The sequence below is a fragment of the Perca fluviatilis genome, chromosome 8 (genome assembly GCF_010015445.1).
Source record: "Perca fluviatilis chromosome 8, GENO_Pfluv_1.0, whole genome shotgun sequence".
Taxonomy (NCBI): domain Eukaryota; kingdom Metazoa; phylum Chordata; class Actinopteri; order Perciformes; family Percidae; genus Perca; species Perca fluviatilis.
The window spans coordinates 16,937,779-16,956,218 of record NC_053119.1 but is presented as its reverse complement, the minus strand read 5'-3'; the positions used below and the strand labels follow the sequence as shown (position 1 = coordinate 16,956,218).

General features: G+C 41.4%; 1 protein-coding gene across 1 annotated transcript in view; it reads left to right on the top strand.

Annotated features, from left to right (window-relative positions):
- Window positions 1–18,440, top strand: part of tmem266 (transmembrane protein 266) — a 29,677-nt gene that overhangs the window by 2,199 nt on the left and 9,038 nt on the right. Inside the window, exon 3 of the mRNA XM_039808234.1 lies at window positions 8,195–8,383. Within this exon, the coding sequence (XP_039664168.1) occupies window positions 8,195–8,383 (189 nt within the window). The remainder of the gene's footprint in view (window positions 1–8,194; window positions 8,384–18,440) is intronic.

Sequence of the window (18,440 nt, the reverse complement as noted above, 5' to 3'; positions counted from 1 at the left end):
AAGTATAACACCCACCAGTGCCTTGTTTGAAACCATGTCTGAGAGAGTGTGAAATCTTAAATCTCTATTTATGAACACGCAGTCTTATGCAAAGGGCATCTCAGCGTGGTAGGATATGATTAGCAGAATGGGACCTGCATATTCTCATGCCCCTCCTGCGAATGACTTTGAACAGGGATCAGCGGGAAAGCGGAGCCTGGCCTCATCTCAGATGAGAGAGCAACCGACCATATACAGTCTCCGCTGGCATCTCTTAGCATTCAGGAGGGATGTTCACTTGTCATCTTCTCTTATTAATAATTACTCTGTGTGTGGTCCTCCAGACAGCTCCTGCATTCTGATTACAGCCAGAGTTGGGGCTAAGAGAAGGGAAAAGAGGAAGCAGGGGGAATGGAGTGGAGTGGAAGGAGGTGGAGTGGAGTAGAGTGGAGTGAAGGGTAAATGCAAAATGGGTTCAGTCAGCTGCATCTTCTGGTTAAAGGCACAGGATGCTGCTTCTAACCAGCAGAGATCTCTGTCCGGGCCTCAGACCAGCAGATTAGTGCAGTTGATGGTTGAATCCATTTGAAGGAGAATGTTGGTGCAAAACATCTGTAACCGGATAATATAGAGAATGTGTTGACTGGTTAGTAGTAGAAAGGCATGATTTAATGCTGCTGAATGCCAGTGACTCTCTGTGATGTGACAGATGGGAAACTCCCATGCAGAGAAAGGTCTTTGGAGTTATTTTCACCCCTGCTCTCTTGACTTGATGCTGCTGTAAATCCCCCCTTCTCTCATCCGTGCACACTCTCTCTCCCTCTCTCTTTCTCTGTAGCCCTGTGGCATCTCTGCCGTGGAAACAGTGGGAGGTGGAATGGGGAAATTATTAGATCCTTAAATAAGACATATTCAAAGGGATTTAGCTCACATATTTCACATAAAACTATTTTACATCTTTCTGTCTAAGTGTTAAGTTTACATTCAAAAAAGAGTGCAAAGCAAAAATTACACAGCTTTAAAAGCATAATATTTAACACAAAAGATACAGAAACACTGATTAGGTAGTGCTCTTTCTGTTTGGCCAGTATGAAGCAAAATTCTTATTTGCACACAAAGCGAACACCACACACCCCGAGGAGCCCACTGGCTTTAAAACGGGTCAGCTAACATTTACTGTAACAAACTTTAGTGTCATGTGAGTGCCCCGCTGCTCTTAATTTCTCTCCATAATGAAGCCATCTCTCCAAACACTAGAATAAAGTCAGTTGAACAGCAGGTCACTGCTACTGTAAGCAACTATGTCTATGTTTATGTTTCTAGTCTAATAAGAGGCTCTTGATACTATGCACTACATTTCCAGTAAAAAGTTCAATATAAAGGGTATAATATGACGCTATAGTGTGTGTATTATGCAGTGGACTTTTCTAAAAACATTAATTTATCAAGTATAATTTAGTGATTTAATGAAATATTAAAATATTCCTGGGGCGACCTCTAGCTCACCCAGTTAGAGCGTGCGCCCCATGTAGGTTGAGTCCTTTGCAGCGGCCCAGGTTTGAGTCCGACCTGCGGCCCTTTGCTGCATGTTATCCCCCATCTCTCGCCCACCTTTCCTGTCTATCAACTGTCACTGTCTAATAAAGGGAAAAAGCCCCCAAAAATAATCTTAATATAAAATATTCCTTTTCAAAACATAGAAACAGATCCTTCTTTAAGATAATACATTCAATTACTAAATTAAATCGTTTAAAGAATAGGTCTGGCAATATTCTATTTTTTTTCTTATTATCAACAAATCCTATAAAAAGACCAAAACCAACAATTAATTGTTCCTACTAACAAATATTGTCTGTGTAGCCCAAACCTGATAAAATGTAATTTATTCTTATTCGTCTGTGCCATAGACCTCAATTGTTGCATCCAAAAGCTATTAAAAACACATCAATGAGTCATACTATGGTTTAGGATGACATGTTCCTCCATCATGATGAACCTGGCCGCCGCTGTAGTTTATTTTGAGTCTAGCAGTAAATACTCACTAGCGCATCAAATGTGTATTAATCCTCAGGTAGTCTCACATAGCTAGACCTTACTCCACAGCGCTGTGTGTTTGTAATTCAGGCCTGTGTTTAATGCGTGTGCAACTGTACTAAGAGAGGGAAAATGGTGAATTTCCCCTCGCGGAATAAATAAAGGCATTCTTCTTAGAATAATGACTGACTTACCCTTTAAAGTGTTACTTTGTGTCCAAATCCAACATAGTTGTTGTTGTTTACTTGTATACTGCTGTTAGGATGTCTGCAGAGTAAATATTAATGTTTCAGGCTTCACCTTCTCTGCCTGTTAATTGAAGTGAAATGGACATAAAACAACAGCTGAAGCATTTTCTCTATTAACAGTTAAAAGGAAGACTCCAAAGACCAACAAAACACATTCACTCCTTATTGATGCAGTGGAATTGTGAACTGCTGTAATTTCCCCCTTGGACCTTTGAAAGAGTAGACATTGCCTAAAAGATCTGATCTTACAAATGTACCATTGTGTCAGGAGCTTGTGTCAGGGCTGCTGCTGCTGCTCGGAAATCTGGACGGTGCCCATTTAAGTGATTTGGCACATTGGTCCCGCTTTCCTGATGATATCAGGGCAGTGAATTGCTGTGCACCAAGGAGTAGCCAAGTGTCCGTATACAAACTTATTGGGTAAGACAGATCGGCTGGGTTGTAGGCAGCTGGCCAGAAATACCGTGGCAGTGAGCACTCAGAATAACAATGATACCGATGCCCTCTGCAAACCACCAGTTCATGCTGAGGCAGCACTTTAAAATCCACTGAAGTGACAGGAGCAGAGAATGTATTGCTCAGAATAGGTGATTTAAGATATAATGTGATAGGCAGGAATCTCACCCCTTATCACCTTGATAAAATAGCTATATTATACTCTGTTTGATCGTTGTTGTTGTTGTTGTTGTTGTTGTTGTTGTTGTTGTTGTTGTTGTTGTCCTGTGCTGAAATGCATTTTATTATAATGACCATAAGCTGTTGTCAATGTTTGACTTTATTAACAGTTATTTATCCATGGAAAGTTTGTACAGCTGCTGCATAGTCACACCTGAGTGCTGAAGGTTGAGTGGCTGTGCTGTAGGTCATGCTAGCTACAGTTTTACAGCCATTGTAGGGAATTCTCAGCCACAACTGCCTCTTATCCCAAAAGACTATTATCTGCAAATACAATACAGAGAAAAGTTGGGTGCAGATGTCAGTCATCTCAAACTTCTTAGACCTGTGTAAGAGTCTGTTTAACCAAATAACAAAAAGTATGAAGTAAAATACAAATAATATAACTTAAACACAACCACGAGACAAAAACAGATTCACTAAACACTGATTAAAGTCTTGTCATATACATATTAATATGAACAGACTCACTCTCGACTGACTGTTAACACAGCCCCCAGCTACAGCCCTGGAAGTTAACATTATTCCCTCCTGATGTATCCTATGTCAGCATTGGAACCTCCTTTATGTGCGCTGGTGTTAGTATTCAGAGTTAAAAGATATGATTTAGTTTTACTTTCTGTTTTTGGGGGGAAAAAAAAGAGAAAAAAAAAAAAAAATTTTTATTTAAAAAAATTTTTTAAAATAAAAAAAAAGTGTTCTTTTATTTATTTCCAAGTTACTGGGGAGTGTCTCTGAATGGAAGGTGTTATACGGTTATACCTTATCGTAACTGAAAAGTGTAGGGCAAATGAGAGGAGTTACTTCATTGAGAAACGAGAGATCACAGTACCCTATTATGTATATATGTGTATATATATATACAGTATATATATGTATTGATCACTGCATGATGGGGCGACTGTGGCTAAGTGGTAGAGAGGTTGCCTGCCAATTGGAAGGTTGGTGGTTCGATCCCTGGCCTAGTGCCATGCCGAAGTGTCCTTGGGCAAGACACTGAACCCTGAGTTGCCCCCGATGCTGCGCCATCGGAGTGTAAATGTGTGTGAGTGTTTATCTGATGAGCAAGCCTTGGCCACAGTGTATGAATCTGTGTGAATGGTGAATGGTTCCTGTACTATGTTAAAGATCTCTGAGTAGTCATTAAGACTAGAAAAGCGCTATATAAAAACAGTCCATGATGACTTACAGTGATGTTGGCAATAATTACACACAAGGAGGAAATAGACCTCCTTCAATACACAAATCAGGTTTTAAAACTAAAGTACTCTCTAAAACACAAATTAATATTAACACATACTACATATTCCTAAAATGGTATAATATTTTTGACAGATGCATTGAATTAGGATTACCAGTTTAAATTGCTCTTTTTGTGTACTAACAGTATAATTACTATGATAACTGTACTGAATAAAAATTCAGGACAAGTTAAAGGTGCAATATGTAATATTGTGTGTAATACTGGAAGCTAGCGGTTAAAATAGTTACTGCAGTACAAATTCAAAATACTGGAGAGTCGTTTCCCCCGCCCCCTCCTGCCCAGACTCGAAGTTCACGGAGGTTGCCAGGCTGAGACCGCAGCATTCACAACAATGTTGCTAGATGCTTTTCTCACATAGCCAGACATTACTTCACAGCACAGCAGAGTAGCTAACGTTAGATGCTAGTCTCACATAGCCAGACATTACTCCACAGCACAGCCGTAGCTAAGGTTAGATTCTGGCTATATTGACAGTCATAAAAGCCCGTGCTCATTCGGGGCTCTGTAACCAACTGACAGACACACTTTTCGGTTTAAAATTACAGTATGAACCGCTAAAAACACAACAACCTCACTGTCCTCTCCACACGCCAGTCAGGCACACTTTTCGGCTTAGAATTACAATACGAAACGCTAAAAATAACACTACCTTGCCGACGGAACACACTTCATTGGCGGAATTACGGCAACAATCGCTAAACACACTGCAAACTCACAGTCCTCTCTTTCCGATTTACAGCCCCCTCGCGTGGTTTAAAATAACTCACCGTTGTCGGCTCCAGCCGCTGAAGAGGCTACATGCTGTAAACAGCCATGGGGTTGCCTGGTCCCCCCGGTAACGTTAGCAGTAAGCAGGGTTAGCAAGGCAGCGTTAGCCAGGACCAGTCGGGATCACTTTACTGTCTCAATTGTTTTTGCAAGTAACCAACTTCCGGTACTCTAGCTATATAATTCAATGTGAGTACACAAATGTTGAAATGACAAAAAATGCCCCTAGTAGCTGTGATAAATTAGCCTGAAGCTAATGCTTACCGTTGGGAGGAAATAAGCCAATTCTGCGTCCTTTGGGCTCTAAGCTGTCTCCATCTTTCAAATACATCTCCAATATTTACCAGGGGTTGTTACGTCTCTGGTCACGCAACTGTTAGGAAAAATGCTGTTTTTTTTTTTTAGGTCGGGTAGAATCTATCTCTGTTGATCCTGTTCGTTTGTTTGCTGCTTTCATGGCTGTACTAACGTTACAGCTGTAGCGTGCTGGGGTTTACGTTTTTACGGTATATCTGGCAACCCAGCCTGGCTGTCAAACTGGGCCGTTGATAACAACACACAGATCAAAACATAAACATAAATTCCGTCACGGAATGTAAATTTCAAAAAGAAAAATACTGAAATTAGCATTGTTGTCAGAAAAGATAGTATTTCAGTTTAACATGTTTCCTTAATATCTGATGAGGCATTGGTGTCATTTTTGGATTTATTACAGTACAAATATTACATATGGGACCTTTAAACTATAACCAGGTTTATTTTAGTCTTTTGCATAATAATATAATCAAGCATGTTGTGTAATGACAGCCTTAAGACGTGGCTGTAACCATGTAAAACAGAAACAAACCAGCATTTACTAACATTAGCTAGTGTTGATGCTTTTTGCCCCTTTTGGTCTTCATGATAAGCCTAAACTCTTACTCTGTATGGGTGCGAGATTTCCCCCTCAGCCAAGCATGCTCTTTGTTAACCTTTTTTCTTTCTTGTGGCGTTTGCTAATATCACATGCCTCTGAAAAGATCCCAGCCTTTAGCATGCTACTGGCTGTCCTTGCCTGCATTGTTGAAGAGAGCAGGGTGTTCAGATGTGAAGCCTCCACTTCATCCCCAGGATGGCAACCAGCCACTCCACTGGGCTCGCACATAATGGCTCCTGGCCTACTCTGGGATTGTCTGGGAAATGTGATTTTGATGCACTAAACAGTTTGTGTCTGTCATGACTGATTAGCGTCCTTGTTGCGGTTGGTCAGAGGTGCCAAGCCCAAGATAATACTGGGATGCGCAGTCGTATTTTGTGGCAAGCATCTTAATATATGGGCGTTTGACCCTCGAGCTAAACAACACATCTAGCAGGACACGCATAACCAAAGGATCAGATATTTAAAGGAAGGGGAAGGGCAAGGCATTTTATGTAGTGAGGACACTAAATGAGAGGTTGTGTTCCACAGCCCTATTGTGCCATGTTAAGACAATATAGTTCAGATGATTCTTGTTTTATTGTGAGAATAACAAAATATCCTTTCAAGGGAGTCCATTAAACAGCTATTAGTCAAGAAGTAATTCAGGAAAAAGAAAGACCTAGTTTCCTTTCCAGGCCGGCATACATTACAATTTAACAGCCAGGTGGTCTGCACAGTGATCTTCTACTAACTGTCTCCTCCCACTCGGTTTCACCTCCAGCACAGAGGTTGTCGAATTCACCAAGCCAATGGCCTTTGTTCTCTCTGTCTTGTAATCAATGCCTTCCTCCACTGTTAAGCACTGGAGTTATTGATGTCTCCACACTGGCTGCACTGGGACGGTTGCCAAGCCGTGTGAGGCTCCTGTTCCAGGGTGACTTCTCCTTGTCCGCTATTGGCTGAGCTCAAAGGATCACAGCCCTCCCTACGCATTCAAGTTTCAGGACCTCAATGGCAAATAAAATGACACTTTGTCTGGTTTGGCCGAATATAGCTAACCTCAGAGAGAAAATAGAGTGGATGAATCAAAATGTGAAAAACAAAGCTGAAACAAGCTTTTCTTGTGCCCTCCAGTGTCAGGTATCCCATTTTGAAAGATATTGTTTTGTTGTAGGATGATACTGCTAGTTTGGCATGTTTTCACCCATGCAAACCATAGCCTACAGCACAGTATACCATAGGTTTTTATGTTAATTTCAAGCAGCCATTGGTTTTCATTAATTTCATTATTCTATCGAGTAGAAACTTAAAACCATCACTGCACACAGTCATGTTATTAACTGGTAATGCAGTTTTGAGCATTCTGTGGCCACTCATGAGCTATGTTTTCATAAATGCAAATGCTGAAGAATAAATATAGTAAAAAGAATAATGTCAGTTCGGTTGGCAACCAATTCTGAAATATCAGGTGTTGGAGCATCCTTGAGTGCACCAACAGGGAGAGTTTTCAAAACGGTAACTACTGTCAACTGGGCAAATGCACCACATTGTTCACTGTATGTAATAGATCACTTATCTCAAACAAGTTTCAAGTTTCAGTCTATAGTGATGAATGGAAACCAATGGCTGCCTGGGAATTCATGCTAAACATCAATGAATGCTTTGGAAAGTAGCCTGTAAGAATGTAAAGTATACAGGATTTGTTGTTCAAGCTGATATCTATAATCTTTTTAGTCAAGAAGCTGTTAATATTTATGTTAAATATAATAAATAAATAAATAAATAAATATTATGTGTGGAATGCAAACTGTCATATTTACTGTGGTTTGAGTCTTGCTTCACTGCATACTCTGCTAATGAGAAATGTAGATCAACTTGTCATCACTTGCCAGTTAAATGTGTCCTTGTTGAGGGTGCCAGAAAACACTACAAACAAGAAATTTCGCGCAATTTTTGTTTTCATTCATCAAAATTAAGCGTAATCCCACTATCACACACTGCTACCTGGAGCATTTCCCAAGTAGATTCATTTGTTGACTAATTAAAATAAACAGCACACTTCCATACAACCTTGCACTGCAATGTCTTTGCTGAAGACTCAACACCACTACACAGGGTGACAACATGCAGATACATATTATAACCACAATGTAATGAGGTAAAACATGCCAAACCACCCATGCGTGACACACATCCATCCTCTGACTCTAATGTATGTGTGTGTGTGTGTGTGTGTGTGTGTGTGTGTGTGTGTGTGTGTGTGTGTGTGTGTGTGTGTGTGTGTGTGTGTGTGTGTGTGTGTGTGTGTGTGTGTGTGTTGTAACATAGTGCTCCTCCCAAGGCCGGAGCCTCAGAGCTAGAGGTAATCTCCCAGCAGGTGGAGGAGGACAACCAGTGTGTAGCCCCTGTCCAGCTGGTCAGCTTAACCTACAGAGACTTGCCTTTGGCCGCCCTGGACATATCCCTCGCTGGATCCCAGCTCATCTCGAACCCTGACGAAGAGGACAACAGAGAGGGGTACGTCCCACAAACCCACTCTGACACTACCCTTGACTTTCTGTTGTTGCTTTATAGTTTGACCACAGTCTCCAGAGATGATTATGTTATTAGTAAGAAGTCGTGAGTGGTTTGGCTAGCCTTAAACAGCAACTTGAGTGTGGTTGTGTAGAAAAAGCTCATGAAGCTGAACACTTTCATCATTTGAAGCATATCAAACATACATTTTGAGGATCCTGGAAACAAATTAGCAGCATGGTTATCAATGAAATCTTTCTATAATTAATTTATATACTAAAGAGCCCAAAATGTAATTACATATTGATTGATGTTCCTGATGTTTGCCATCACAGTTAAGAAGATACTAGAAATTTGATGTTGGAGACTTTGTCTCTGCTTGTTGCAGAAGAAGTGCTACATCCATAATTAAGGCAGAATTGCAATTACTACAATCTATAATCTACCCTGGCAGAGAAAAAAGCTCTGCCGTCACTCTCTCCATTGCTCATTATTGCACATAGTAATTACACCTGACGTTTTGAATCACCCCTCATTTTATATTAGAGTCCAGGAGTCAAGGATATTTGGCGATGAATGTATTAGTGTCACCATGTGAAAAGGACAATGTCTCCACTGATGTGTTCATTTCAGCTCAATGACACAGCAATTCCTCGCTACCAGACAGGCTTCTTGTTCATTATGTCGATTTCTGGCAGAAAACAAAGAGTGTTGTTAAGCAACATAGCTTTCCTGAAATGTCAGAGCCCTGTGGCAGGACTGTTTCTGTCCAAGAGGCCTGCTTGTCCAGGGTTTGTGTTGTTTTCTCATCTCCATATCGCCATGCTTCAGGCTCAGTACTCTCAGGACAGGACACGCCCCTGCTAAAGCAGGCCTGTAGCAAGTGTCCATGGCTCTCCACTCATGAAGCGTGACTCACAACCCTTTGGCATGCTGCGATGCTGGAATCCATACAAAGAAAGTTGACAAAAAGCATAAGCTTAATTAGAGCATCCGGCATTTTGCCATCCAAGCCCTGGTGTGTCATCTGACCATGTCCGGCTGGACTTTGCCTGGTCTGGCCCGGTCCGGGCTGATGGCTCTGTGGGACGGAGTGCAGGAACAGATGGGTCCTGTCCCAAACACCCACTCTCTTCTCGTACCGCTTAGCTTTCTCACTCTGTATTGCTCACAAAAGGGACAGAAAACACACACACAGCAATGCCACAGCAGAGGGCAGGATCTGGCAGCCCAGCAAAATTATCATCACAGTGGGCACTCTCACATGGCACCATATGATACCCTGGTCCTCTGGGATTTGGCATTGTGCAGTGGAAAATAATGCAGTGTCAAGACATGTGTCTGAGGGATTTATCAAGTCAACAATGTGAATATTCTTTATCATGAAAATTAAGACGACACTCATTCCGATCAGAGAAATGCCCTCCTGGGCGCCTGGGTAGCTCACCTGGTAGAGCGCACGCCCATATCATTTCCGACCTTCAGCCCTTTTCTGCATGTCATTCCCCCTCTCTCTCCGCTTCCATGTCTTCAGCTGTCCTATAAAAATAAAGGCCTAAAATGCCCAACATTTTTTAAAGAGAAACGCCCTCCTCAGAGTCCAGGAAGCTTGAAACTATTTAGCAGACTAGTGAAAACAATGTGCAATCTGACACCCATGCGAGTGCTACAGCATGTCCAATGAGCTTTTTAGATTGAAATTCCTGATTCTTAGGTCACAGGCATTTCAAGACATACCTGTCATCACAGTTTCATACACACATATATTTCTTTTGGAAGCGCTCTTAAAAAAGCAACAGGTTCTGGCTGCCTTTGTGACTTACTGTGTGTATTATCAGAGAAATGACACAAAGGCTGGATGTGTTGTATGCTGCAAGATTTTAAATTATTTCAAATGAATTAAGACTATCAAAGGCCCTAATGGCCAAGAAATGAACTGATTGATTTACTTAGCTCTGTCAACTCTGTTAACAATTCTTCTCTTGTTTATCGGAATGTGTAGTCACTGAGACTCCTCTGCATACTGTAGTCTGTTTTAGCACTTTGTAGATGATTGTGTACAGTAATGTAAACCCACTTTCATTGTGCTGCAGTGGCTTTTTGCTTCAATTTTGGTGATAAGCAGGACAGCTTGTTTTCTCAAGCTACTATGACTTACATTCCTGAGATGTTTTTATATCTTAGTTGTCATTTTGTGGACGTGACTCTATCCAGTAGATGTATAAGCAGGTCCCTTATAATTTCAATTTGATCATAAACAGGACTGCTGTTCGTTTTGTAAAGTGTATATTGATCTCTGGTCAGTGATTTGGTTTCGGATCTGGACATGGTGCAAGGAAAAGCGTGAAGGTCAAAGGAACAGCTTTATACCAATGGTCAGAGATGTAAAAAGGAAGGGATCATTACTAAATCTTTCATGGTGAAGCCTTGGTTTTGTTTTGTTACATATGGTTGTAAAAAAAGTAAAAGAAAAGCAGAGCAAAAGTATACACACCAGAGATGTGCATTTAGTCTTGCATTGCAGCTCCTCGTGGCTCTTTATCAGGAGACGTGGGCGATTATGTAGGAGGTGGATGTTCTTGCGGACTACAAGGGGCACACGCAGTCCTTCCAGATTCTGTGCGGTGGTGAGCTGGATAGAAATATTAATAGATTTTGGCAGTATCATCTTCTCCAGAACTTGCTGGGAAGTTCAAGATGAGTGTGGTGTCATTTCACATCCACCTTTGGTCACTTAATTATTGTCTCATTTGTATTATTTAAAGATGTCTGCCTTTTAAATAGTGGATAATATTTTTGGAAACTACAGAATATCTTTTTTTTTTTTATGAGCTGAATGCTTTGTCAAGTTTCGATCTTTTGATTCAATTGTCACCAACATGATAGACCTAATAGACGTGTGTAATAAGTGACTACTGTTTGTGTGTGCAAATCATAAACAATCTGACTTAAAATATTTTGGTTCTTTACTTATTTCCAAATTTGGTTAAATACCTTCCTTCTATAGTCATTTCAGAATATGTCATAGATCACAGCATGCTCAGAGCACTTCAATAACGATAAAGCTGTGTATTTTTCTTTCTATATACACTGTACATTTTACGAGTCTGAACAAAAGGTAGTATGTTGAGATTTTGTATCCACCTTAATTCTGACCTGTCATCGTGACCTGCAGACTGGGAGGAGCTCATCTCCCTGCCTGGACCGAGTCTGCACTTGTCCTAGGTTATCATCCCCAGATCAGCCAGCTGCCCACAGCAGCAGCAGCATATGCCGTTGATAGTGTGGCACCACAGCAATGACAGACGGTTCCTATGGGTCAACCTGCCACTTTGACTCGATAAGAGGGGAGGCGGAGGAGATAAAGAGAAGGTTGGAAGGAGGATGACCCTCCTCCACACTTTCATTCACAAAGCTGCCGGCTGCAGATCACATGGAAATGGCTCCATTTGATGAATGTCATATCTGTCCATATTGGACAGTAGTGTGGGATTAACCCTGTGCCACGTTGTATGGTGACAGACACAATTGAAAGCTGATACAGTGTTGGGTGAAATGTTGGATGTTAGATAAGCTTAAGTGAGCCCAGGCCAGCCTGGAGCGATTACATTACTTAACAGTGCTCAGACATCCCCAATGAAATAAAGTTCTCTTGTCACTAAAATGAATTAATATGGAATGGAATGGAATCATTATAAAAAAAATTCTAGACTGTACAATAGCACCTTACCAGGGTCTAGTGTGAAGTTTGGCAGCAGCAATATTTCATGGGGCTTTGGAAACACATCCATACTATACCTGTTCTGTGTTGATGGATGTCTGAAAAGAGAGCACGATTTCTCTCCCCCCACGACTCTATTTCAAACACACAGAGGAACAGTCCTCTTCATCAAATTGGCTCTCTTGCCTGGCACCATGTGCGACACAATAGATGACATTTGAGTGCAGGGTTTGAGGGTTTGTTAATATTCACAGACATGCAAAGTGTGAGATTGCTTTTTAGGCTGAGAGCGAGAGAGATCAAGTGTCCTGGTGAAAACCCATTTATCAGGGACAGCCTGTCTGCTGCTCTGCACATGGAGCCCCATCCATCTCCATTTGCTTAGTATCTGTGGCCCATTTCTCTGGCAAAGATCAGCTCCGAGTCCTCTCTGCTAGGTTGTACCATGGTGTAAGATGTGGAGAGATGGTAGCTGTTCGCACTTGGAAACCAGTGAAAGAGTTTTACTGGAAAGCAAGCTACATTTTCTTAAGAAGATAAAACAAAAATAGTTGTTACTCAGAGGGAATGCTGAAGCCTAAACTTTATTTATTGGCATCTGTAATCGATTAGGCCTTTTCATTTGATTTGTTAATTTACCACAGAAGTGTTTGCTAATTCCCCAGGGGTGAGACTGTAAGAGATTAATAGTGATGAGACATGAAAGAAAAATGTACAATTGATTACCTATGATAACTTCACTTTATTCAGCATATTTATTGCTTAGCTGGTTTCCCTCTCTCAGGGCTTCTTTGCTTCTTTTGGCTGTTTTAACACTGATGACCCAGCAGTCGTTACACAGGAAAGGATTTAGCCAGTTTTTATCCTGGCATTTGTCTTGATTTTTAAGCAATCTAGGCGGATGCCCCACCTGTGCTTTTTCAGGAAACAGAAGCTCTCGAGTGAAAAGAAATGCATATATCGGGGAACAAATTAAATGCCTCTTCAAGGGTATAAAGTAAGTTAAGGAACAGGTGTAACATAGAGAGTTTGAACAGCCTGAATGGAATGAAGTTCTCCAACCTCTACTGTTCCGTAGCCTTCAGGCGCACAGTTGTGGTCCATTTTTCCCTGCCCGAGCCTGCTCGAGTCTGCTGAGTTCAGCAGATTGGTGTGACTTGGTTGAAGTTTATGCTGGAGGAACCAAGGGGCTAAATAGTTATCAGTACAGAGATTTGAGAGGAGACAAAAAAAACCTGAGTCAAATAGTATTATTTTAAAATGCTGCAGTAGTCAGTAGTATCTGACATTGCCCCTTCCACCATTGAAGAGGATACCTTCAATTCAAAAGCTTTTCCCCAGTGTTCACGTGTTTCTCCCTAACAGTCAGAGAGATTCATGGTTCAGGTGTCTGCCACTTGGAGAAAAAACATAGCTTGTCAAAATAATCTATAAAATGAACAAAGTACTTAAAAAAATGTAGGATTTAGGATCTCCCGAACTCAAGTGACAAATTAATAAAAATAAATAATAATAATAATAATAATAATAATAATAATAATAATAATAATAATAATAATAATAATACCTAAAAATAATTTACATCTTTTAAAAAAAAAAGCATCATTAGCCGGTTTTCTTGAATAAATAAATGGCCACCAGGCACAGTGATCTGAGTCTTGTTGTGTCATAAAGTGCTTTGTTTTTTTAGACTCATGATTAATCGTTCTGGAAGAAAATTGTTATAGTGTGGCAGCTGCCACAGGTCTGTACCTTAATGTGCTGGAGTTTTTCACCAAGCAGTTGCTCTGTTGTAAATGTGCAATCAAGACATTAATCAAGAGTTCCAATCAATTATTTAAAGGCGTTCAGAGTGACACTATTTTTTTGACTGTGTGTGTGTGTGTGTGTGTGTGTGTGTGTGTGTGTGTGTGTGTGTGTGTGTGTGTGTGTGTGTGTGTGTGTGTGTGTGTGTGTGTGTGTGTGTGTGTGTTACAATCAATACTTTAGACGAGTTGATAGAGTCTTTCAGACTTCTTCTTTCTGAATGAAGTTTTTTTTTTCCGCCTTTTTTTTTTTTTTCCGCCATCTCTTAACTCTCACCTCAGTGAGCCTTACTTCTGGGCTGGAGCCAAAGCTCTGTCCTGTTTGTGTGAATGGGCCCCAACAGAGTGACCAGACATTCTGCCTGACATCATTCTCAGCTCTGTCCTGTCTGGCCATCCTACTGCGAGGGCCGCTGCAGCCGGTGTCATGTACAGCATGCCTTCACTTCCATCTGAGGCCACTATTGATCGGTCTCATGATCTAATTCCTTCGCTGTGCGCTGCTGTCGGGCGCACTTCGATCTTCCCTCAGTACTGCAGCTGCTGGCCTGATGTCTTTATGAACCTGTCCACAGCACATACCACCCTGCATCTCTCATTTCCTCCACACAATTTTCTTAACTTGGTGTGTGTGTGTGTGTGTGTGTGTGTGTGTGTGTGTGTGTGTGTGTGTGTGTGTGTGTGTGTGTGTGTGTGTGTGTGTGTGTGTGTGTGAGATGTTTGCCTGTGCACACACACATTTGTGCAGCCCTGAAGGTATTGCCCATTCGATCTGCACCTGTCGCAACCCTGGGAGAGCGTGAGGTGATTTCCTTACTTGCCTTGCTCCACCACTAAAGCAGACTCACTTCCTCATAAATACTTCAGGTTTAAAGTGATTTTCCTAAAATTAAGTTTCTAAACTTGAGTAATCCATCACTGCCATTTACTCTGCTTCCAGGGTTTTTCTTTACAGGTTTATTAAATGAATAGCTTTTCTGCCTGGCTTTTCAGTCCTGAGAGTAAGTGAGGTGTCTCTTGGAGCGTGTGCTGCTCATTCCGTCTTTTAACTAATGGTCCAAAAATGTCCGGTGACTGTGTGTTAGGCGTATCATTAGGTAAATGTTTCTTTTTCTTGGCTCTCCTCCACTGGCAGATGGGGTTTGACATTGTTCCTTGGGAACAAATCGGTGCTGGGGAAAGTCTCCATGGTATCTGCTAATGATACTTTACATTACCATCCACAACCTCTTTGTCACCCCAGGTGTTGAGCTCCTAATCTGTTGGCATTAGTGAGGGTTGCCGCAGAGGGCTGAGTGCACCGGTTAGCCTCTGGGAGAGCACTGACACAACGTGGCCGAGCTCAGCCTCTCTGTTGACCTTGGTGAAGGATGGAGGCGATGTGTAGCTGTGCTACACCGGAGGCTCAGCTGCAATTGCAAAATGACACCGATTACTAGAATTCCCTCTCACTTTTTAACCTCATAGGAGAACTTTATTATAGTTCAGCATTATTTTTTATAGTTTTGGCCAAGATTTCTATTCACCAACGTCATTGCCAAAACCAGGGAACATGGGGACATCGTTACAAAATGCAGTCCAATGGGCCAAGAAATAAGAGACCATCAGACAAGCCAACTTTTTTTGGAGTTCAAACCAGAAGTAAGCGTGCCTGAAATGTCAATGATAACCCCTCATTGTACAATTACTGTTGGTCACAGTTGCACCAGATAGTCATTAAGTAATAGTCATAGATTTTTAAAGTAGACACCTTTGTATTCTCTTCCATGTACAGGTCAAACGTAGCCTGACAAGCCAGACCCACATCAAGATGTTGAGTCTGGGAACACACCATTGGCAGGGCTCAATCTGAGGGGCGGGATAAACGGTTGTCTTTCAAATTCCCTCTGCACGCAATAGGATAGCGCTACAACCAGGCAGAGCAACGAAGAAGGCGAGGCTAGTTGATAGATTAAACTTTTGCCGTATCCAGTCGGCAAAACTCCGAACACATCTTCCTTTTTTAAGAATGATTTCTGTGCCGTTCTTTGTTCTTTCTCAAAGAAAAGCTGAACTCCAAGTCTTCCAGAAGACCGCTGTTCCCAGCAGCAGCAGCCATAAGCCCGCCCACCGACTCTATACACAATGTGATTGGCCTGACTAGAGTTTGGTTTTTCCAACTCGCAAGTTAACGGACAGTGCCTAGACCCCCCTGGCTGCAAATCAAATTTGCTGCCGCTAGGGTGCGTCTAGATTTCTAGGCTAGGTCAAACGACTAGTCGGTCAGTCGATGGACACAATAATCATCAGCAACTATTTTGATAATTTATTGTTTGTCATTTTTTTTTTTTATATCAGGATTTGCTACTTATCTTTGTCTCATATCATAGTAAAGGGAACATCTTTGGGTTTTGGATAAAACTATAGACATATCATCAACAGTTTCGCTATTTTCTTTTTTTTTTTAAGATACATTTTTTATTGTTTTTTTATATTTAGAACATACGGACCAAATACAAATACAATTGAATAAGAACAAAAACCCTCTCCCACCCCCCACCCTCTGCGGTCTTGAGGAAAACAAAAACAAACAAATCACACCTTGCCTAGTCACTCTCCTCTACTTCTTGTGATGCTGAGGTCATTAGGACTGATACTTGTGCTGCTGCGTAACAGTTTTGCTATTTTCTGACAATTTATAGACTAAACAATTGATCAGTTAATTTAGAAAATAATCATTGGTTGCAGCCGTACTTTAAAATAAGTTTAGCTTCTTCAAATAATATTGCTACGTTTACAAATCCTAGCATTTAACATAGTTTAGTACCGTTGTAATTTTAGCCCAATAAGACGCGAGTTATAATAGACCGGAATTATCCTTTAACTCAATCTGCATCTTTCTCTGTTCTTTCTTTCTCATTTTTCCTTCTCCAACTCCCCCTCCTTCCTCCCTGGCTCTCTCTCCAGTTCACTTTTGGATGAGTCCCAATGCCTTTGAAACGGCTGCACCACCGTTTCCTCTTTCAGTGTTTGCCTCGTTCATTCTGAGCTAAACCAAGAGGAGAGGAGAATAAATTGCATCCTCTTTTGTCCTCTGACAGATATTGCTGGTAGCTTTCCTCCTATGGGGGACAGGTGACAATGGAAAGCTGCTATGTTCATGGAAACATACTGCCTTTCTCAGTCTTGCCTCAGAGAAAGGACAGCAACCCCCAAACATCTTCCTTTTCTGTACATCTGAGTAGCGTGTGCGTGGAATGCAGAGCTGTGACAGGAAGGGAAAGCCTGGTGTGCCTCCTGGAGATTTGTCATTATTTATTGACCATGAATCCGCAGGAGTGTCAGTCAGTCACAGTCTCTGATTGGTGGAACCTAAATGGGGAGAGTAGGGATGGATTTAAGGCAGATCTGACACTCATATCTTCAGACACAATGTACCTGGACAAGGAGCAAGCACACATGGGACACCGGGACACTTCAAACTAATGGAAAATATATTAGCAATGTGGAGGAATGTGTATAAAGCAGTATCTGCTTAACCAGTATAGGAATGACAGATTCTGGGATCAAGAATTTTTGCTGTCACTAACCCAAGTTTCTCCCTCATTCCTTAACTCTGATGTTCTCTCAACAACCAGCCAGACAGGTGTGACTGCACCCTCCAGATGGTGCACATGCAGCCCCACTGTCACGCCTGCAGAGCTACATCATGCAGTCAGCCAGTTAGCTAGTCTGTCGTCCAGAGCCAGTGAGCTAACTATCTGCCAGGTTTTGAGCAAAACAGTCGCCCAGCTGGGCATTCAGCCAGTAAGTCAACTAGTTTTTCACCCAGAAACCTGTACTCTCACCCAGTGGAACAGCCGGGAGGGGAATTAAACAAAGAACCGCACTTAATTGACTGTAAGGTTATAGATGTGTAATATGTCTAAACAAATAAAGAGAGTATAAGACTGAGTTGGGTATCACCTCCTCTATAGATCTATCTATTAGTGCTCCATACACAAGCATGTTCTGATTAGACAAAAACAAATGCTTTAATGCTTGAATGTGGATTACAACAGACGTCATGTAATCTGTTTCCAAAAATAGGCCAACACAAACCAATGGCTGTTATAGTAAGTAGACTGCACTGCTTGATGATGCACAAAAGAAGAGCTTTAATGGGAAGAGGAAGGTTGCAGAAAAGGCCAGAATAAAGGGTTTTATGAGGAGATTAGGAAAGGGGGGGGGGGGGAGCAATGACACATGAATTCATGAACAGAATCACTTCATATTTATATATCATCTCAGTGCCAGCAAAACATATATTTATGCTTCACATCGAATTTAAGAGTGTAAATTAATTTCAGCATGCATGCTCTGAATTTGTATGCAGATAAGTGCCCTCTGCTGAAAAATATTTAGAAGAATGTTGACTGATAGAAAACGGAGCAAAGTCAAGGTTGAATACACCTCACAATTTGTGTATCTTGATGTTTCTTATGTTTTATTGATTTGACCTTGCTTGCTGCCTGTCAGATCTGGACTCTGTACTAGTGTTACATTTTATATTAAA